Genomic DNA, 22,910 nt, shown 5'->3' with positions numbered 1-22,910 from the left:
TAAGATCCTACATTATAAACTATATATGAATTAAAGCATTTTTTCAAGATATGTGAGTCATCGGTACACTGTCACGTTGTAGCCTCTGCTGCCCATCGAACACAATGGCCCGGGTCTGGAGTACAAGGTGAGCTACAGGAAACTGGGGGTGGAAGACGTGTGGAGGGAGCATCTGGTCAAAAGACACTCCTTTGTCGTGAGGAACACGTCCACTTTTGTCCCCTACGAGGTCAAAATTCAGAGCAGGAACAGCCATGGGTGGGGACCAGAGCCTAAAGTTGTCTCTGGCTACTCTGGAGAAGATGGTGAGTTATATAGACGTACTGCTTCCTCTACTGTATGTATTCAAGTTATTAATATACATGTCACTTTCAGTTCAAAACTACACATGCATTTTATTTTGAACACACCCAAAGGATGAACTAGCACACATTAGCGGTTTGTTTTGCCAGCCACTTACTATAAACTTTTTGTGTTATCGTACCCCACCCTGTCTTCAGTCGTCTTTTGGCATTGTCTACGGGAAAATGTGTCAGGTTAAGTTCTTTCCTTTTTTCCATTTGCCTGTGGTTTTTCTAACCCTGTTCATGTTGTGCAGAATAGTGACATTTCCTCCCTCCTGAAAAGAAACCCCGAAAAACACAGTTGCTTAATCCAGCAGGTGGCAGATAACCTTTGTAGAGCATGTGGAATGTCACATTTTTGCACTTCTGTCTCAGAAGCTGTGGGATATTTGACAGATCACGACGTATCCCTGCAATTTAGGCCTTCTGAGGCACAATGGCTGCTTCTCTCCCTTGTGTCTGCTATGCTTATGCCCTTTCCTACAACCGGCAATGTAACATGTAGAGTAGAAAATATAAAAAAAAACTGTATTTCATGTTTGGTGATGTGTTTGTCCCTCCTGAGGAGAAGCAAAAGAAAAACAGCTATAAAACAATGAGTCTTCCTTATTTCCGGTGTCCTGCTGAGTATGTTTTGTGCATAGGCCTATTTATGCTGATGTGCCAGCATCAATGCCTTTATTGTCATTATTACCATTTTCATCAGCATCAGAACATTTCTGCATATACCACCTCATTGAACATAACAACCCATATCATCTAGTTGTGCTATTTTTAAAGGGTTATATTGTTTTGTTTTATTATTTTTCCATTTACTTCCTCTTCACATGCTTCATGGTTGCGTTAAAGAGTCTTTGAAAAAAGTGGCCTTGTGTTTCGCAGTACGTCGGTATTCCTGACCTGTTCTGTTGTGTTTTTATTCAGTTCCTACTGCAGCACCGTGGAACGTAGCAGTGGAGGTGGTGAACACCACTGTTCTGAGGGTGAGCTGGACCCCGGTTCCACCCGCCACAGTCAGAGGTCACCTGGGGGGCTACGACGTAAGTTTTCACGGTCCCTCAAGACTTTCCCTGGTAACAGAGCAGCTTCAAACAGGAATGATTTTATGGCAGGATTTTAACACACAGTAATTACACTCAACAAAAATATAAACGCAACACTTTTGTTTTTGCTCCCATTTTTCATGCGATGGACTTAAAGATCTAAAATTCATTCCAGATACACAATTGTACCATTTCTCTCAAACATTGTTCACAAATCTGTCTAAATGTGTGATAGTGAGCACTTCTGCTTTGCTGATATAATCCATCCCACCTCACAGGTGTGCCACATCAAGATGCTGATCTGACATCATGATTAGTGCACAGGTGTGCCTTAAACTGTCCACAATAAAAGGCCACTCTGAAATGTGCATTTTTTGGCTTTATTGGGGGTCTGGGGATTCAGAACAAGTCAGTATCTGGTGTAACCACCATTTGCCTCATGCAGTGCAACACATCTTCTTCGCATAGAGTTTATCAGATTGTCAATTGTGGTCTGTGGAATGTTGGTCCACTCCTCTTCAATGGCTGTGCGAAGTTGCTGGAGACGGCTTATGGTTGAGAAATGAACATTCAATGCACGAGCAACAGATCTGGTTGACATTCCTGCTGTCAGCATGCCAATTGCACACTCCCTCAATGCTTGTGGCATCTGTGGCATTTTGCTGTGAGACAAAACTGCACATTTCAGGGTGGCCTTTTATTGTGGACAGTCTAAGGAACACCTGTGAACTAATCATGATGTCAGATCAGCATCTTGATGTGGCACACCTGTGAGGTGGGATGGATTATCTCAGCAAAGCAGAAGTGCTCACTATCACACATTTAGACAGATTTGTGAACAATGTTTGAGAGAAATGGTACAATTGTGTATCTGGAATGAATTTTAGATCTTTAAGTCCATCTCATGAAAAATGGGAGCAAAAACAAAAGTGTTGCGTTTATATTTTTGTTGAGTGTATATTGTGTTTTGCTTATGATCGGTTCTAGGAGGTAATTATAGAGTAGCATGAAATAATGTGATACCATTCCATAATGACCTAACATTGACTGGGGAATCAGTCAGGCCTATACAGAAATAATAATAATAATAATAATAATAATAATAATAATAATAATAATAATTATTATTATTATTATTATTATTATTATTATTATTATTATTATTATTATTATTATTATTATTATTATATTGGTGAACAATTACTAAAGATAATATTTGCTAGATACGTATGCTATTCTGACTATAGTCTCACATGAAGTGCAATCAATGTTCTTTTTAAGTAGCGACTCTTATTTTCATAACGCTTGAAGAAACGGTTTTGATTAATGATTGCTAGCTTTGATATAAAAAGGCTAACTTGAAAGGTCAATATATTTTACCTGGGGCGATTATGTCTCATTATATTAGATATTTTCATTCTTACCGCTTTTCACTCACCTGCCTTCAATGTGCCACAACCAAAGGAAGGCCATTCCCTTCCACTTTTACAAGTGCTTCTTTCAACTCAAACTCCAAGTGCTGAGACAAAGATGTTAAAAAAGTCCATTATGTGATTTTACAAAAAAAAATGTTTAAGGTGCTTTATCCCAATAGTCTCTGGCCCAGGCCTAAACATATTCATATCAAAGCATTCATAGTAGTGTGATGTTGTACAGTAGATGATATAGTTGAACAGGTCATTCAAAATGACGCATTGAAATTGCTTGTAAAGCATAAAACTCACTATGTTCTGAAAATTAAGAAAAATCTCTCAAGTAAAATGAAATGTATATACAGTAGGGAGTTCGTAATTATAGTAATGAGCTCACAGTTAGCTGAGAAACAGCAGCAAACCTCCTGTGGAGGATGAAGTCTGTGATGAGATTTCTGAATGTGCTCATAAATTTATTGCAGCTTTGAGAGGCAGTATAGTAGGCTTGTGAATTATTAGACCAAATTGTCTTTAAATGAATTCCAAAGCATTTTATAGCACATTTTTTCACATTTAATTCTGTCACTTCGCAATTTATCACACACGACATCCTTTGAGGTGATAAGTCACACAGTCTGATATTCACAGTTGATGTCTGAATTCAGATATCGGCCTCATTAAAGGGGAAACCAACCTCATCATATTCTACTCCACTGTTAGTGTTCTCCCTTACTCTCTGTCTTTTCTCCTTCTCTCCCTCCCCTCTGTGGTCTCTTCATACGTATTCATCACCATTGTCCATTACTTCCCCCTCATAAGGTTCACTGGTCGAGGAAACGGAGTCTGCTGGATCCCAACAGGATTCTAGATGAGCGTCGCTCGCTGTCTTTCGCTGGGAACAGGACTCACGCCATGGTGCCTGGTCTGGCGCCTTTCTCCGAGTACAGACTCACCGTCAACGTTTTCAACAAGAAGGGCAACGGGCCCAACAGTGACCCAGTCATATTCAACACTTCAGAGGGAGGTGAGGTGATGCAAAGACTTTACATCATCCACGTGTACACTTGTGTAAAATACATGTAGAAATATGTTAAGTGGTTCAGGCAACAAGAGAAGGGATCTTAACAAAAGCACACATATCATTTACATCAAAGCCCCCCCCCACCATTCACAAAATGTTTGGCTTATTGTTACTTCCTTTTGAACGTTTTAGCTTAACAATGCAGAATAAGAAATGTGCAGAGTTTGGCACTTGGATGCTGTTTAAGGAATCTGCTACAGGAGGAACATTACGCGATGCTCAATTTAAATCGGAATATGGGCGCGTTACCCACGAGCCATCACAACGAGTTTGGAAATGGTCCGGAGTGATGCGGACTCTTGAAACGTCAGATGCAACACAGAGAGAATGGACTTTTTAGTATCGTATAGGAGGCCTTTTGCGTCCAGTATCTAAACTTCGGAAAATGAAAAAACATATGGCATATTCACAGATTCTGGATTTTTCACAGTTAACAACTTATAATAAATAATTTTTTAAATTTTTTTTAATGAAGTAGCTACAGTTTAATGTTTAGCCTTAAGACCACCAGAGGAAGAAAAAGTCAGGAGCCTGATTCTTTTACACTTGCTCCCTGTGGCGGCCATGGGAAACGACAAAGCCGCCTACAACAAACCGCCATATGCTACATTTGTTGAATGCTCTAAAAAAGTCATGAATAATAGAGACCTCTCTTGAGAGAAATCTAAACCTATAGAAATCTGCTAGAGAAACATGTCCAGACAAATTTGCTTTCATTTTTTTATAGTTCCTGAGCAAGTGCCCATCCTGACCGCCTCCAACGCCCATGAAGACTCAATTCTGCTGGTGTGGGGCCCACCGCTGGAGGCCAACGGCATCCTCACTGGTTATCTTCTGCAGTACCACCTCAGTATGTACACAAAAAGTGTCCTTGATTTACATATAATAGAAGACCCTTTGATCCTGTGCAAGGTTTTCCATTGATATGTTTCTCTTTGCTGTAGGCAGCTCATGGCTTTGTCCGTATAGTGTGGTGGTGTTGTGGGCCGAGTGTAAGCAGAGGTGTAGACCAAGTGTTAGAGGAGAGGAGGTGAGAATCAGGAAGGAAGGGATAAAGTGTGGAGTGGGGGTAGATTTAGAATATACTCCATACAATACTGTAGTTTACATTTGAGTCTAGAGGTGTGATGCCCATATGAAAAACCTAAAAAAAAATCCACTATTGTCTAGCCTTTTTCCCTTCCCTCTCCTTTCTTGTGTTATCATACCGGACACTAGGCTGCACTGTTTGACACTGAACACCCCAGGATGGTCTGCAAACAGCATCAGCAATTGTGCAGGCTGCTTTAGATTGGGGTTTTGACAGCTCCCTCAGTGTTTCTTATGTGGTATTCTGCTCGACTGCAGGTTCTCTTCCTTCCAAATGGATCATTAAAGCCAGGGCTGTTTGTGCACCTTCTATGATCTTTTTCGGCATTCATCACTCAGAATCATTTTTTGTTGCAAAGAAAAGAAAAAAAAACACCTTTTATACTCGAGAATAGTGCGAATGAACAAGTGAGTGAGGGGGCTTTCATTAGGCTTCCTCTCCTTTTCAGAGCGAACACTCTCTTTTGGCTGACATTTCTGAAATCTTTTGTGTGAAATGCGAAGACAGAAAGACAGCCCTGTACCGCCTCCACAGGCACCCACGGTGTCTGGCCAGCGCCTCAATGCACTCTGTAGCCCTGTTCCTTTCTCCCTTTTTCCCATATCAGATGTCAGTCCTGACACACAGATACATCCACGCAGTGCAGTCTGTGGGTGTTGGTTGAACTGTGACTGAAGCGCGCGTTTCCCATTTATTTTTCGCTTAATTCTATGAATGAAATAGATATTGTTTTCAAGACCACTTCACTTCCAGTCGAAACCAAGAGAACTGCTTTGTAATTTGTCATTGTTTTTGACGTTCACAAACACGTGAAATATTTCTGTGCCTGCAAACAAATATCGCTTTCTTCAAAGCAGCACAACAGTATTATTGGCACGGATTCAGTTCTTACCTGCGTTTTCAACACTGGCACAGTAATAATGCCATCAGTGAGGGAGTGCATTGCTTTCTTAAGGTCTTCTGTGCACATACTGTACTTTGATCTATTATGCAAGTTCGCTGATACATTATGCCGCTTGTGATTGCGACTCCTTTGATTTCCCTCTATACTGTTTCTGCCTTATGTTGATTTTTTTTCTCCTTTGTCTCTTTGGTCTTCCCTTCTGTCTTTTTTCCCACCTGTACACTTGTAAATTGTTTCTCCCTTATACAACTCTGTGTGTATTTCTTCAGCTTTCCTTCATCCTTCCTCTCTATTTCATCCTCCTTTTCTTTTTCCCTTGCCCATCCGCCTCCTCTTTCCCTCCGTCGCCACTTGTTTACACACCCCCCCTCCTTGAGCTCTCTATCTCATCCTTTCATCTCCTCTCGCCTTTCTTCATAATGTATTCCTCCTCAGCTCTCACCTGTCACGACACGTAACTGCTACACTCACTGTCTACACGAGCCAGCATGACATCTCTTCATCTCTTCTCCTCCCTCGACCATTGACCCTCATTATAGTGGCGTTCCATTAACAGTCAACGTGAGCCAACCGGGTAGACTTTTTTTTTGAATGCGTCTTATCTGTCATAAAGGCTCACTCATGCCTTGTGAACTGACCCGACATCTTTTTTTTTGGTGCCTATATAGTTAATGAGACCACACTGGAGGTGGTTGATTCCCAGGAGATCAACATCACCACGGCCGACACCACCCAGTTTCGGCTTGAGGACTTAGAGGAGGGAAGCCTCTACCGCTTCCACCTCAGTGCCTGCACTCGCGCAGGTTGTGGACCCGCGCAGGCCCAGGAGAGCAGCACCGTTTCGCTAGCACGTGAGTAGATGAAATCGATGTACCTGTCATGATCATGTGGCTAATAAGCTTGAGTATGAATGAAAAGCCCCACCGTTTTTTTTTGTGGAGCAAACATTAGCACACTAATGACATGTTTATAAATTATTATTATTATTATTATTTTTTACAAAGTGTAGATATTTATAACAATAATTAATTGTGCTGTTACCATACATGAAGGAGTCTGACAAAATAATCGCTGATGGTGTCCTAAAGGTTATCTACAGTAGATGTCTGTGTCAAGGCTGTAGTTTGAGAGAAGTGGGTGTTTAGAAGGCATGGACGGTCTAATTAAAAGGCTGTTTTCATTGCATTGTGGGAATAATGGGATTCAGTGTTCAGGGAGCTCACCCCTCACTGAATATAAATCAGGATATTTCATCATATGATGCAAATATTGTGACAGCTGTTAGATCTCCCCGCCTCTCTGGATTTCAACATGTTTAAACTAATTTGGGTGAGGGCCATTTTTTGCTTGACACAAAGGAAAAAGCACTTTTCTTCTAAACATGCTTAAAAGTGCAGTCCTACCTCTTTCCCCCCCTTTTTTTAAAGTTGCAATTATGAATGTTTCTTATCCTGTAAATACCAGTTTTAAAGAAGACCAGGGGAAAGTTACAAGGAATTTGCTAGCTTAGAAGATGTCAGAATCCTGGCAGGATATCCAAAATGTCTGAGATGTTGGCCTACAAAGGCTCTTGGCCGCTAAATTTGATTAGTTGAAAGAATCCTTTTTTGGCCACTTTTCTGATGTGCGATTTAAAGCTTAGTCCAAATTGAAGTGTGACTTCTAATTTGATTTTGGGGAACCCAAGATCCAACATTCTTGGATTGTGCATCTTTTTGGCCTCTTCGAGCTGTAGAAAGATATCGTTTATCTTGAGCTTAAGACATCTTGTTCATTTGGCTCCACTGAAATGTATAATCATACGTCATCTGCATAGCTGTGAAAATTGATATCACACACATTAAAGATATCACCTATAAGAATGAAAAGTTATAAGTTTGTGCATGAGGTCAGAGCTGCTTCCCAGTGCTAGAGCAAACAAAGGCCAATAGCTGTCAAGATGTAAAATGTCCTCGCAGCAGTATATGTGTATATGTTTATAAAAGAAATGGAAAACAAAACATCATAATAAAGACATTTCTGACGGTAGAGTAATGGCAATATTTTGAAAATATGTCAGGGTGTCATCCATTTCAGCCACAGAGCCCCGGTCTCACTGTGTATTAATGAGCTGAAAAGTTCACAGAACAAAACCTCTGCCGGAGCATCTTTGATCCTATTCTGAACTGATTACTCTTACGTTTGTAGTTATAAATGGGTCGAAATGTTTTTCACAACATCAGAAAAACAGCCCTGTCGATATCACATACTTTACTCAGCTACTGATGTGTACAGCAATGTGCTGAGTATATATTAAGAGCTTAATGAATGAATTCAGTACCATAAGGGGTCAGCATTATTGCAATGACAAATGTACAGGTACCCATTTAAAATGACTCAGTCAACACTGGTGATAGCCACTGAGACAGGCAATCAGAGAACCAGAGAACAGAATAAAATGTGAAAAATACTTTGTTTGTCTGAATGAGAATTGTAGGTCCACTTTTCACTTTCAGAGCAAGGCACTCAAAATATGAAATGTTTCATGAATGTTTCTAGGTCAATCTCGGTAAAGGTAGTTTGATTTTGTTCAAATGTGCAGCATTACTGTCCTGTCTTGGCCAACTGAATGGAAATTAATTCAGTTCAATTTGAAACCACTTGCACACTACATACAAAGCATTAGTCCTTTTGGTACGACAATAATTAATCAAAATGTGATCGATGTGACTAAAGCATGATGTCAATTATTTTAATAGCATTTCCTCAAATTTGTTTTGTCTTGTGAGAACAATGGACAATGCCTGTTAAAAAATGATGCCGTCTTGTGTATGTACTGCTGTTACCCTCTGCAGTTAACCACTAGGGGTTGCCAAATTCTAGACACATAGCGGCTTTAATTTGTATCCTACCCAAGTAAACCCATGCAAATTCTGTCTGTTTGAGTTTCACGCTACATGCTGGTTGTTTGGTGAACCATATCATTTAATTCAGCCCATTTAGCTTCAGATTGATACTACCTGCCACCGTTCAGTTTTAGCCTCATTTGGCAGGTGACCATTTTTTGTGACAAAATACTCCCCTACATTACTTGGCTGGCAAAAATACATAAACCCATGAGAAAATGTTGTGTCCACTATCTCTGAATGTTTTATTTATAGTTATTCATTCTTCCGTGGCTTTGATATTTCCTTTGTGAGGCCCCTGCATCTTGTACGTGGATGTCCATTAGAAGCATTGTTTGTAAATATGCTTGAGTGGAGACTGTGGGGATATAAAAGGGTTCTGTTTGGGAGCGCTGTCCTCAGGGCACGTTAGTCACAATGCCACGGAGTAGCTTTATGGAGGCCAATAGCACGGTGCGGGGGGCACCATGAATTCAGAGACGCTGATGGGGAGTGATGGAGCGACAGTGAAAAAAAAGTGTTTGTTAGCCAGCCCAGGTTTTAAAGTGTTCCTTTTTGGAATTTAACCTTGGCAACTGAATGGGCTTTTAATGCTCCACGCTATTTAGTTAGGATAAACAATCGTCTGGCTTAAAAAGCTTAAAAAAAAGTTATAGACAATTTGCAGGAAAAAGATGACATACAGCCATCAGCAGATGTGTCTGTGTGTCCATATGTCTTTTGTTTGTTTGTTTGAAAGGCTTGCACTGTAAAGAGAGTGGCTAAAGGGAGAGACAAAAAGATAAGAAAAAAAAAACAGAGGGATGGGGTGACACATCTGTGAGAGAAAGTAGGAAAAACAGCCCTAGAAGAAGAGTGCGGCAGAAGGACAATAAATATCTATTTTTTCTCCATCAGGTCTCATGAGATAACAAAGGAGCAGAGATAAAGCGGACTGCAAACATGACAAAAGGCACACAGTCGCACAAAAATAACCAGCTCCCCAAGGGATTAAGTTACTTGCTCCCTGTCACAGCATTTGAACAGCAGAAGTTTTTGTGGCCAAAATATTTGCTAATGGCTTGAACTTAACGTTTGAGAAAGTTTTAGTTAATAATCAAGGGCTACATTTTGAACCTTCACCACAATCAAGACTAGGATTCTGCAATCACAGTGCCAGCGGGACAGGCTGTGTTTGTGTAGAGCAGGATCCATTTTTTAATATTCGTTCAGATAGGGGGCACGCAATATTCACACTCGACAAAGTGAGAACTACCATTTTAAAATGAAATGACGTGTGTGCCACAGGTATTGGAACACTTATAGCCTACGGATGATTGCAAATTGAGGCAATGTAATATCAACTCTGGAACTTTACCAAAACATTTCAGATCAGAACAATACCAACATAGTGAAACAAACAAAACAGAACAACAATAATTATGTGACCAATTTCCCATAATACCTCCATGTGCTGATGGATATCACTTATTAAAACCACATTTATTTCCACTTGTTGAGCAAAGGTTTTTGTGATTACACTTTCTTTTTTTTTGCCCAATATATTCCTTGTTTCATTATTTCAGCTTTGAGTAGATTCTATTTTTTTTTCTAAATGTATATTGCATTGTTGGACATTACTGTATTACTGTCAATCAACACAACAATCAAGCAGATATATTCATTTGGAGGTTTACTCAGTTGTTCCTTCTTTAGGATTAGATAGCATGGTAATTGGGAGGACAAAGGGGATTCTCTTTTTTGTGCAGCTCTCCACCAGTCCCTAATCACAAAACAGCACTCACAAACAGATTGCTCTTCCAGGCACCCCACCTGCGCGTGTTTGTGTTTTGGATGATGCACTACCCATATATTTGTGTGTGTGTGTGTGTGTGTGTGTGTGTGTGTGTGTGTGTGTGTGTGTGTGTGTATGTTTGTGTGTGTGTGTGTGTGTCTTTGTGTCTGGATTGTAACCCTTAAAGCTGGCTTTCCATATATCTATAATCTTCTGCTATATTTCATTTTCTTTTTATCCCTCTGAAGATTTGTCCTCTACTGCAGCTGTGGCTCCTGTTCAGAGCAGTATGTATCGCTGCCTTTAGCTGCTGCAGCACGCTAACATAGAAGTAGTGGTACAGCTAGACAAGGTTGTAGGTGTTCTCCTGTAGCAAGTAGTTTGCACTAGTCTCACCAAAAGACACTTCCTCAATACCAGTTCAGGAAAGACGTTGCTTGGTGAAAACACCCATGTGTAATAAACTGACAATTTCAGTTTGAATTTGCAATTCAGATGAACCATGTAGACCCAAACCCTGCAAGAATTACAATGTGCTTACTGTGAGTCGCTACTTGCACAGTTACTGCCATTAATCTTGTTTTCCCTACCGCTCTAACAATCCTGCCTTTATCTAGTCTGTAGAGCTCGCTTTCTTGCAAAATATAGAGTAATAGAGCCGACAGTAGTGTAGTGGGAATCTTAACATCTGAGGCTTCTCTTTCATTTCAGGCCACAACTGCTCCCTCTCCACTTATCCAGGCACTTCTACTCGTCCCCCTTTTGGTATATACTGTAGCTCACACTAACACACGCACAGCCGATGATATCTCATCTCTATTGTACCTCAACTTGATATCTAACAATGCGATTCTAGAGATGGAGTCATTTCATGCCATGCTGATATCCACTCTTAGAAATGGCAGTTTTGCTTTTTAAAGAGAGTGATGCCTATAGGTCAATCCTGCCCACAAGCTCTATATCCACCTCTCAATTAAGTTCTGCAGCCCAGTGTTCCCTTTTGAACTGTCGTCTTGAAGGGTTTCTGCCAGCTGCACTGTTCCCATGCTGGGGGGGCGGGGGGGCTGTGGAAGCCTATTTGCCTCTGCTAATCCTCTTTTCCTGCCTTCTATCTGCTTTGCTCCATGGCCGTCTGTGTTTTCCTTTCCTCCTTATTTTCCTCCTCCCCTATTTCTTCTCTCTTTATCAGTTCCAGCCCTGTTGAACATAAGCTCTTATGTGAGTGACACCTTTGCCAAAATCAGCTGGACTGCCAGGGAAGAGCAGCAGGACTCGCAGCTTTACGTGGCTTATATGAATAACCGTAAGCTACTTCCGCTGTACCCCGCCTTGCCACAAATTGACATGAATTCTAATCGGCATCATTTTGTGCAACCAGGAAGGTTTTATGTGAACATCTAAAAATATATTATAAACCTAACGTCTTCATCGCTACTTCATTCATTTTCATGAATGCCTTGAAGGTGGAGTCAACAATTCTGGAGAAAGAGTGTTGGCAAAATCACATTTTTGTCAAAAACCCTGAATATCTTCTCATCCGCTACCTGTACTGTACTGTGTTTGTCCTGAAAAAAAAATATTGTTAATACACAGCCTAGGCTCTGTAAACAGGCATGTTACAAGATACAATGGGGCCCTTTTGTTAACATACCCTAGGCTTATTAACACCACCAAAAACAAATTCAGCGCACACACATTAAGGACAGGTAGCGGACGGGGAGATATTCACAAATTTTGACAATATGCATTCTACAGAAACGCTGACTCCCCCTCTAAAATGCATTAAGATGTATTTAATGTGAAATACAACACTACAAATAAATGTAATAACTTCAGGGACATTTATTACTCGGCAACCGCTCATCCTGTCTTCTTATTTTTGGTGGCATGAATGCTAACACGTACTTGCTGCTTGTGCACTTCTTGTGCTTCTTGGCTGTGCAGGTGATGGTAACTGGAGGATTTCAGAGGCTGTAAACACTTCTCAAAGTTTCCACGTTATTGATGGGCTGGAACCCGGGGCGGTGTACACTGTGCGCCTCATGGCCAAGAGGCTGCTAGATAACGCTAGCATTTTTGAAGGCGTTATCCAGACTCGAGTCACAGGTGAGAGTAGAGAATAGGTGCTGCAGTCGAAAGAGCAAAGTGATTTGAGTTCCAACCTGCAGCGCTGTAACCATACAAGCATATCATTGACACATTGATTTTTTTTTTACTGTGGTGAATGTGCTTATTTATTTTTCTTGAATCCTCTGGTGTGTTTTCCTTGTGTGTTTCTCTTGTTTTTTTCCCCTATCTAATATTCTTTCAGAAGAGATAGTGTTTTATAGCTAAAGGGAGTGTGAGTGAAATAAGATGTGGGAGCCTCTTCTCAAACTAGAATCCATCATGTTTTTCAGTTTTCAGTCAAATGTGAAGTCATATGGGGAGCGCTTGAGGGGACTGTCACGCTCAAATAGGCCGATGTGGTAAGTCGATCCCTGAGCTCTGTTTCTCTTTGTGATGTTTGGTGTTGTTGTTGTTTGTTTGTTTTTTCAGCTGTGGGAAGTCAGCAGAGCGACTTCTCGACCCAGGGCTGGTTTATTGGCACCATGTGTGCCGCGGCGCTCCTCACCCTCGTTGTGCTCATCGTCTGTTTCTTGCGGAGAGACAAAGGTGGCAAGTATGCAGGTACGCCGCCGCCGCCACCCCAGCCACAAGACATGTTCTCCATGGAAAAAGGTCAGTTAGTTACAAATTGAACTCACGAAATGAACAGGACATGTAGAAGACACGGTATCAGCAATTTAAGCAATTGAATTTGATTTTAAAACATCACGTTTTTTTTTTTAAGAAGACGCATTGGAGATAGTTTTGGTTGACCTCCTAAAAGAACGAACATTGGCAGTGGGCCTTAACCCTGACCCCGCCTCCCTGTTTGGAAATACATTATGCATGCATGTTGGACACCTATGCATGCTTACCCTGCAAAGCCCGATATCATTAATGATAACCAGATGAACTGTCCACGAGACACTTGCAGCTATTGTAGACTTTTACTGCATGTGAAATAATTCATGTGACCGAGTGAGCTCCCCCATGCTTGCTACCTCTGATTGCATATCTTGTCAAGCCACACGAGTGGGAACCAGCTGGCTATGTTCCACTCCTGCTCACCCCTCACCTGCACAGACCTCCCTGGCTCTTCCCCCTGCGCAATTTTTTTGTTGCTGCCTTGTATCAGAGCCAAATTCAGTCTCACAATGGTGCCTACCTGCAAAGTGGCTCCTCACTCGCTTTCTCTCCTCTCAACATGCTTTCCCGTCGTCGCCCCCACCACCACTCCACTTCTTTGCCTGCAGTAGCTTTTGACACGATGCGCTGAATATTTCATCAGCCCCTTTGGATTCCCCCTTTGCCCATCCAGCTCTTTTTCATACACCCCCCCCCCCTCTCTTGTCTCTCTCGAAAGCAACTGGTATATTTTAAGCATATTTACTCATGGAGCTGAACAGAAGACAGTCTTTCAGTGTACAGACTAGCTGTTCTCTATATTATTTTGATTTTTCAACTTTTTTATTCACTCTCGAGATGTGAAAGTTCCGATAATTTATTCCTGTACACCTACTATGCATTAACGCTGAGTTTGCTTTTGCGTTAGTTTCCAAGAATCGGCACACAGAAAACCTCTGAGGTTGATTAAAAGTATAGCGAAAGGCGGATGCTGCTGTTTTGAATAATTTCCCTCAGGGCAATATAAAAGACAGGAACCTTTTATAGTTTATTTGAATTTGAAGCATTGCAAATGATTTTATGGCCCAACAGTAGAAATCATTTGTAATTACATCTATGGATTAAAAGTGTTGGTCTTTAACAACCGCGCTGAAATGTCTCTCCTGCCTCCCCCCTGCAGTGAAAGAGAAGGAGGACCTCCACCCTGACGCGGAGTCACAAGGAATGAATGATGACACCTTCTGTGAATACAGGTGAGCCGTATTCCTATACGCTACAGAGGAAAAGCTGCAGTGCCAAAAAGTGTGCTAGGGGGGAAATGAAATGGATTGTGTTGTAGCAATGTCACGCTAACAACCGTGTGTTAAGAAACTCATTTGTCATGTGTCAAACTAATGTTTTTCTCTCCCATCCCAAAAGAAAACCATGCACTTATGAGCTTTACCCGGATCAACCTAGACGCCAGTGTTCTCATCATGTAATGGGCTAGGTAATCGTGCTGTGTAGTTAACAGTAGTGGGCAACAGAAGCTCAAGCCTTGCCCCCAATTTAGTTGGATTTGTGTGTTGTTACGATGTTGTCATATTCTGATCTGAGTGTGTCTGTGTGTGAGTGTCAACTTGTAGGCATCAGTAGGTTTGGTGTGTTGTGTTACTATGTGCATAGTATATAGCCTGCATGTACAGTTCATATCCAGTATAGAAGATGCAATACGTGAATTAATTGATTTATACATTTCTATTCGTGTTTTGCACCCAAAGGTATCAAACCCATTTGGACTTAGCCTTCATAAGTTCCAATACCTTTAGAGGCAAAACAGTCAACCCATCAAACACATTCTATCACATAAAAACATACAATGCCTATGGTGATAGTAAATATTTAACAGACAGGGTTAACCTTAACCCAAAGTTTATGAAACAAAAAGGACAGCAGAATACAAAATGCATTTTATTTTCAACCTCATCCTCGTCTGTCCTTCTCTGGGACTGAATGAAAGTGCCTTGTCTTTAAAGCCAAAATAGACCCCTGAGGCAGGGCTGAACGACTTATAAAAACTCTCTAATCAGGTTTTTTTTGGACAGATATTGCGAATAATAGTTTGTTTCCTTGACTGTGCTAGGGCATCACTACTTTCACTTGACTTTTTGGTGGCCACACACATTCATATAGCTGCCTGTTGTGCTCTTTCAACTTCGGACATACTGTAGGTGTGATGTGTTGAATGCTTCAAAATGCCGTATGGATTTGAAATCAATTAATCATTCAGCTCTACCCAGAGGCGCCCTCTGTTCAGGTTATGGGGGTGCCAAAGTGCTTGGTGTGTGTGTGTATGTGGGTGTGGGTGTTAATGTGTATATATTTATAGATATAGCGGTTGCCGTCTCTCTGTTAAATTATTTCAGTTGATTTGCAGTGTGTAGGCCATGAAGACTCCCCCCAAAACATATTTACATACACCAGGGGCCTATTGCATAAAACTAGGATAAGGGATTAACCTAGGATATTTCGGTTATCCTGGCTTGCGTTAGCCATGATCCGGTTGCATAAAAGCGGAGGGACAGAAGTTACCATGGAGATTTATCCTTTACGTTTAGCCTGGTCCCGACCAGGCTAAACGTAAAGGATAAACTTATTCTGTTGCCTGATTGGCTCAGTCAGCTGTCACTCCGATCTGAAATCAAGGTGTTTAACAGTTATTCCATGATCTTCATTGTATTGCTTTATTTTCATTAGCCTGTTTTAAGGTACCACATAAAAGACTGCATTGTCATTTAGTTAAATAGTTCTTCTTTTTTATTTATTTAACCTGAACCATTTATAATTAACTTAATTATAATTAGATTAAGATGCAATGATATAAATTATAATAATTGATGTTCAATATTGCAGGCTATATTTATACAATTGATTATCAATGGCAGATGACATTGCAAGTGTGGGTCAAATAAATTCACTTTGTAGGCCTACTTATCAATATATCGAGGTGCATCTAAAACAAAATTCAATATCAATGAAAAATTCCTTTTTTCTGTAATTGAATTCAAAAAGTGAAACTTAAATATATTCTAGAAATTCATTGCACATGGAGTGAAATTAATCTAGAATAAACATACTTTTCAGAAGGTCGACATTTCTGTATTAATCCTTTTTCTGATTGGTTGTATGTAACATTCTAATATTTTGAGATACTGGATTTTTTATTCCATGATCAATCAATCATCCAAATAAAAGGCCTGACATATTTCACTGTGTAATGAATCTATGAAAGTTTCACTTTTTGAATGGACTTTTCCATGATATTCAATTTTTTAGATGCACCTGCAGACTGCTCACTGTCAACTATTTTATCATAAAACAATGCAGGGACATCAAGAGCAGTTGGCAGAGAATACATCTCCTGTATGAAATGAACTGCCCCCTCACTTACGGTTTAAACTAGCAAGGCATTGTGGGAAAATGGGCCGTCTTTTCCATCAGTAAATCTGTGTTCGATCTTTGGGTCTACTTCTGAAAGCTGTGGGCTGGCACTTAACAGAATTACTTACACCTGGCTTGACAATGCAGCCCCTTTACATCCTGGATTGGCGTTTATGCAACTGACTAATCCAAAGTGCCCAGGCTAGACTTTGTCAAGGCTGGCTTTATCAATCATCCTGGATGTCTTTATTCCACTTTTATGCAATAGGCCCCAGGTATATGGTCCGAATTGGAATTTCTTAATCAAAAATGGTCGACTGTTGTACAAAATAGTAACAGGACAACAAAAGCAAATAAGAGCAAAAATTTGAGCTTTTTCACCCTGCAACATCGCTACACCTTATTGAACATACAAATCCCTTTAAGACTCGTACATATTGTACAATTTTAAGTTAATACCCGATCTGATGTTTTAGTTTATTGTCCACATTGTGTTTCCTGGAGGACTGGAGTTCGCAACCAAAACAGGATACATAATCTTAGAATTCAGCACGTTGTATGGGCTTTACTTAAAAGAAAATGGCAGGATGGATAAAACAGATTGGTGGTACTGTGTGCACTTTACAACCACAACATTTCTTCAACAACTGCTATAGTGCTATTGATTGTTTAAGCTCTCAGATCGGCCTCCTGCTGAACCTTTTAAGGTCGTTGTAAACATCTTTACTGACATAAGCTAAACCTTGAAAGGTTGCTATAGTCCCGCTGGTTATCTGGTATTTTGCCATGTGTAGATTGAGATTGTAGGAGAATGTATATTCGTTCGGATATCTTCAATACAGGACACAACTTGAATTGCAATAGATGAAAATTACACTGCAGGCACACAGATCGATTCTAGACGTACAGTAATTGCTTATGGAAAATATCTGGCTTTCACTGCAGCAGGCCTTAAGTAAGCACAGCAAATTGGTGGAAAGCTTAGCCTTTAAGGCTGAAGAATACAGCTGTTGTACTTCACAATAGCTGTTGAAATTCCATTGTTTCCTTTGTTGAGCTACTACAGGGACAGTTTTGGAAAATCCACCGAATCCTATTTAGCTTGACAGCACTGCTGCAACTGCGTGACAATGGCTTGTTTGTTTGTGCGCCTAAAAAAAATCACCTAAAAAATAGCCTTCTCTGTCTGCTTTGATTCGGCTCGTCATCGTATTATTCAGTACATGATTACTCACAATTGTGTGGTTACTGCCAACTGCCTGCCTGTGATTCTTGCCAAGACTTTTGCGAAAAGGAAAGAATGCATTGTCCTTCTCATAATTATATTATAGATTGTTTTCAAGATGTAATAAGTCAGTTCTGCTGTGCCGTACCTCCAAATCACTATATTTTTGTGCGCGGATATATAGTCAATCAATACCATACCAACTGCTCATTGCTGTACGGGTGGTCAGGTGGCTTTCAAACACACTTAAACACTGATGGAAAACACCAATTAGTGCTGGCTGATCATTCAGTATTTAAATTGTCTATGCATAAACATTCAGTGAGATCGTTTTATGATTATATGATGTTGGTCTACAGAATTCTGATTGTCTGAAAAAAGCACAAAGCAAGCTGTAATTAAAAACAAAATTTTTTTCTGGTAAAATGCAACACAACCACGCATTGTATCTACCGTCAATTAAATGACATTATATATAAATTGGCCATGGTGTGTAGGATCTGTTATCAGGAAACATTAATATTGTGATATTGATTTTTAGCTCTGATATCATGTTTTGATTTGGAGCTCATCATCGTGCAGGAGAAGTGGTGATGATATGAGCCGGTGCAGATGTTTGGCCGCATTGTTTTAGAATTCCTTTAATGGTGGTGGGCTGTTCTATGGTCTAGCCTTACTATGATGTTGTTTTCCCCGGCTTTAGATCTCTCTCATGCCCTTTGAATCTCTGAAGGCAAAAGACCACCCACGTGTCGGGAGCTGACAAGTGGTAATTATGCTTCAGACGATTTGTCTGTGGAGACAGCCCTCTGCTCCCCTGCCCCTCTGTCCACAGCAAGAACAGCAGGTGTCATAGCTGGAGAAGGCTGTTAGCCCAATATTGTTATATTTCATATTGTTTTTTTCCCCCTCGGATAGTTTATATGTTGTTTCTTTGTATCTTACCCGTACTTTTTTCTTCATTTGGGCTCTCATCTTCTCATATTTGTATGGTGCAATTTGGGACGAGAGGGCATAGCATTTTTCCAGACATCTTTAAAAGAGAAATATAACCCTCCTTCCACCTTAAGCTGCTGTGCTGCCCCCAAACCAAGTCAGCACGGGTCAATGGCAAGACAAATGTAATTACCCTGTGGCTGGCGATGTGCCTCAATCTCTCACCTGTTTGTGTGAGCCTGAAGAAAAGCTTATTTTTTTTCTTTTCCGGCAGCAGCTGAGACTGAGTTCCGTCCCGAGGTCTTGAATGAGAGCTGGGGCACAAAGGCACTCAGCCCCATTTTATCACTGTATTCAAAGTCACTGTAGGCGGGCTGCAGCGACTGTGGCATTCCACAGCTCTTCGATAAGAGCCACTTATCGTCAGTGCTCTAGACTCGTCAGAGAATGGAGGTTTGATAAGAGTTGAAATGCGGACCTTATGTGGTGTGCATGGTAAACGCTCTCGTGGAATGGGAGTGATAAGATTGGTTATTAAAAATCCCCGTGAAGGACACCCGATTTGTAATATTTGCTTGAACCACGTCTCTGTGTGCTGAAAAGCTGCTCACAACGCCGAGCAAGTATTTGACACAGGAGTCAACTACAGTATGCCTCATATGGCGCTATCATACACCAGCCACCTGAGTGTTGTTTCTGAACACTGCCGTTCTCTGTGTTATGAATACTAAAACAAAGGAGAGAGAGAGGTGTTGCCAAACATGGAGGGTTTAGGGAATTAGAGAAGAGGACAGGTAGGGAAAAATATCCTCAGTGTTTTGAGGTGACCCCGCGTCTTGTAGAGAGACACCTGCAAGTTGGCCAATTGCCCAGCCCTAAATTGGCATCTAATCTCCTCAACCCGTGTGCGGGGCCCCTTCGGGAATACCAGGAATGACAGGCTGTTTGTCTGGGATTGCGTATGCCACCCCCGGCACACACACACACACACACACACACACACACACACACACACACACACACACACACACACACACACACACACACACACACACACACACACACACACACACACACACACACACACACACACACACACACACACACACACACACACACACATGCCTCCCACTTGTCTTCTCTCTCACTGCACTCTGGCAATTTCCATGGCTGGTTCTAAAGAGATTTGAAATTGCCTTTGGTCCTGAAGCCTTGGCAATTAGCAATTAGTGAAGTGATTGTAGCAAGCCCTCCCCGCCTCCCTTGTGCTCCCGTTCCTGCTGTGCAGCCTCTGCATCCACCCCTGCTTAATACCCGTATGTGATGTATTGAAACCATCAGAACTTTGTGTGAGCGTGTCTGTGTTTGTGCAGCCAAGCATTTAATAGTCTATATGTCCTGTACATGCTCTCTACGCTGGTGCTTGTGTGTGTAGCTTTTGGTTATATGTGATATTATGCGTGCGCTCGTGTGTCAATGATTGCCTCTTAGGACCACGTGTGTTGCATCCGAACATCTGCCTGATGCACTCTACAAAGTGTTTGTCTATGCACTGCGCCTCTGACCCCAGCTATTCTTTCTGTGTTGTTGTTGATGGCAGTGACAGCGAGGAGAAGCCGCTGAATGGCAGCAGCTTTCGGTGCCTGCATGGCACGGCCGGGGACAGCATCAGCAGAGACAGCCTGGTTGACTATGCCGACGGCGGAGGAGAATTCAATGAGGACGGTTCATTTATCGGAGAATATTCCGGACACAGACACGGAGGCTCTATTAGCGAGCCCAGTGGACCCTGCCCAGACACTGCATAAAGCCTGGCTACAGTTGAAACGGTCTACTTCAAATCCTTTCCAGATTCTTTTGAAATTCAGCTTCCACTGGCATTAAAGTTAGCTTGAATGGCCAAATATGGGGGGAATAAAAAAGACTCAATTTATGCAGAAGTTCTTACAGCGGGCAGATGTTTTGGCCTCGGACTGCGAATGAAAGAATACACCCACTGTACACATCAGTGTAAATACCATGTGGGTCTTTGTACATACTGTAAGAGATTAACCTGTATTATTTGAGTATTTTGTTAAAGGATTTATTAATGATAATAAAGTGTTTTTGTACCTATCAGCCATAATCTTCAGGGGTATACATTGACTTTATTCTTTCACAAAATGATTTTCCAAAATGTGAAACAAAACTGATAATGTCATACACAGTATGTATATCTATTCACAGTGATCAGAATTGTACAAAGATGCAAAGTATTCTCAAAAGGTCGAACACATTGCAAGATGAAAAAAAAGAAATGTTCCTGCTATATCTTCGCAACACATTCAGTGACACCTCACATGCATAATGCACGATGCTAAAATATTCATCAAGACAATCACTCAAATAAAGTTGAGATTTGACCTAGTCAACAACCTTACTCAAACAGAGGCAAAAGGTGCACAATGTTTCATTGACTAGACTTATTTTATGTTTAACATTAACCTTGCTTTTAAAGACCTCTTTAAATCCAATGAAGATGAAAGAAAACCACAGATATACAGAGAGATGTTTAACTGTCTACAATAAAGAGCGTTTTTACTTTGAAAACACAAAACAATAATGGTCATATGGAATAAGTATGCCTTTGCAATATAGTCCACACTGTAGTCAGTCTCTTTGCTATTGATGGGAAATATTTTGCACATTACTCGGTTCAGCTAATTTGAGTCAAGTCCCACCATGGCTCCAATTATCTGAACCAACACCGTGCTTACTCTCCCCTCCAATTTCGGAGGGTAAAATATAGCACCTATAAGAAAGATGGGACAAGATGGACTCATCAGTCATTCAGTTGGAGCCCCTTAAAATCCCTTTAAAACAGCCCAGCTGATTCACTCCATTATTTTTGAGCCTCTCGATAAGAAAGCTCAGAGGTTCAGAAGGAAGATCTTCTTCCTCATTTTCCATATTTGTTTGGCCCCCAATTTATCAAAATGAACCAAACTTTGACAATTATGACTGAGCTCAAACTTTAAAATGAACGATCCATTCTAAGACAGGAAGATGCACATACACAGCAAAGATCTGGGGTAAAATAATAGTAGAAAAGAGTTAGACTTCCTCATGTGACAGGTAAGAGTGCAATTGTACATCTATGATACCCTCAGTCTGTCGTTAATATATTTGTATATTTGTGCCACGACGAACTTGCTAGCTAGCGTAACTATAGCTGGTGGGTTTTATGCTTGTCCCAAATGTGTTTAAACATGCTGAACGTAACTCAATGGCTTTTCTATTTTATAGCCTACAACGATTTAATCCTGATTTCATTATGTACTGTTAATGTGTATTGTGAAGTAGGCAATGCATTTCCCTTCAACTATAGTTCATATAACAGCTTAGCCTGTAATGGGACTCCAGTGATGGAAAGTAGCTAAATGGCGGACACACTGTCGCCTCAGTTGTTAAAACTACCCTTTATCACAATCATAGTCTGAGCATTTATTGAGAATAATGTTGTTGTTTTTTCAAAAACTTTATTTCAGTTTTCTTACATTTACATCTGTCAATGGACATCTTCATATCTGTAGACTACCTTGGAGGACCTTATCTTCCATTTTGAATACACAGCCTCTGCATCGTCTGAAGTCCTTGCAGACAGGCATTGTAGCCATAATCGAAGCATACTTTTGATAGTGCAGTTGAAAAGCACTCCATGCCTCATGGCGTGATAAAGGTCATTTAAAGAGATAATCCCTGTATTGTCGGGGATTACACCCTTACCCGTTTTAAAATTGCTTTCTCGATGGAATGTTAAAATCTCTAAACAACAACAAAAGATTACTCTAGTCAAAGCCCCCCTGAGTGTCACACAAGCAGCTTTTTTCAACCACTAAATCTACTTTGAGGACGTTCAGGTGACCCTTTCAAAAGTCATAATAGCTTTATTTTGGGGCGAGCAAAGGTCAGGATGTTAACATCCCTTGAATCCATGTTGAATTGAGCCGCCTTGTTTGTTGCATGATGTTTTGCTCATTTTATCATCGGCGGATGCTGCACAAGAGCTCAAAGAGGATCACTTATATCCAGATGGTTTGATGGG

General features: G+C 40.9%; 1 protein-coding gene across 6 annotated transcripts in view; it reads left to right on the top strand.

Annotated features, from left to right (window-relative positions):
- The window catches only part of chl1a (cell adhesion molecule L1-like a), a 60,003-nt gene extending 38,652 nt beyond the window's left edge, over nt 1-21,351 (top strand). For 4 of the 6 annotated variants that reach the window (XM_080031741.1, XM_080031746.1, XM_080031743.1 and 1 more), the window contains 8 exons: nt 83-305; nt 1,269-1,384; nt 3,619-3,823; nt 4,608-4,730; nt 6,543-6,725; nt 13,072-13,254; nt 14,426-14,498; nt 20,427-21,351. In XM_080031741.1, coding sequence (XP_079887867.1) covers nt 83-305; nt 1,269-1,384; nt 3,619-3,823; nt 4,608-4,730; nt 6,543-6,725; nt 13,072-13,254; nt 14,426-14,498; nt 20,427-20,634 — 1,314 coding nt within the window. In that variant the 3' untranslated portion in view covers nt 20,635-21,351. Of the gene's footprint in view, nt 1-82; nt 306-1,268; nt 1,385-3,618; nt 3,824-4,607; nt 4,731-6,542; nt 6,726-12,932; nt 13,255-14,425; nt 14,499-20,426 lie in introns of those variants that run through there. The other 2 variants (XM_080031744.1, XM_080031745.1) reach the window with 2 other exon arrangements.
- Nucleotides 21,352-22,910: the final 1,559 nt, after the last annotated feature.

The sequence above is a fragment of the Ammodytes marinus genome (genome assembly GCF_949987685.1).
Source record: "Ammodytes marinus genome assembly, chromosome: 7".
Taxonomy (NCBI): domain Eukaryota; kingdom Metazoa; phylum Chordata; class Actinopteri; order Uranoscopiformes; family Ammodytidae; genus Ammodytes; species Ammodytes marinus.
This window is presented reverse-complemented; position numbering and strand designations above follow the sequence as displayed.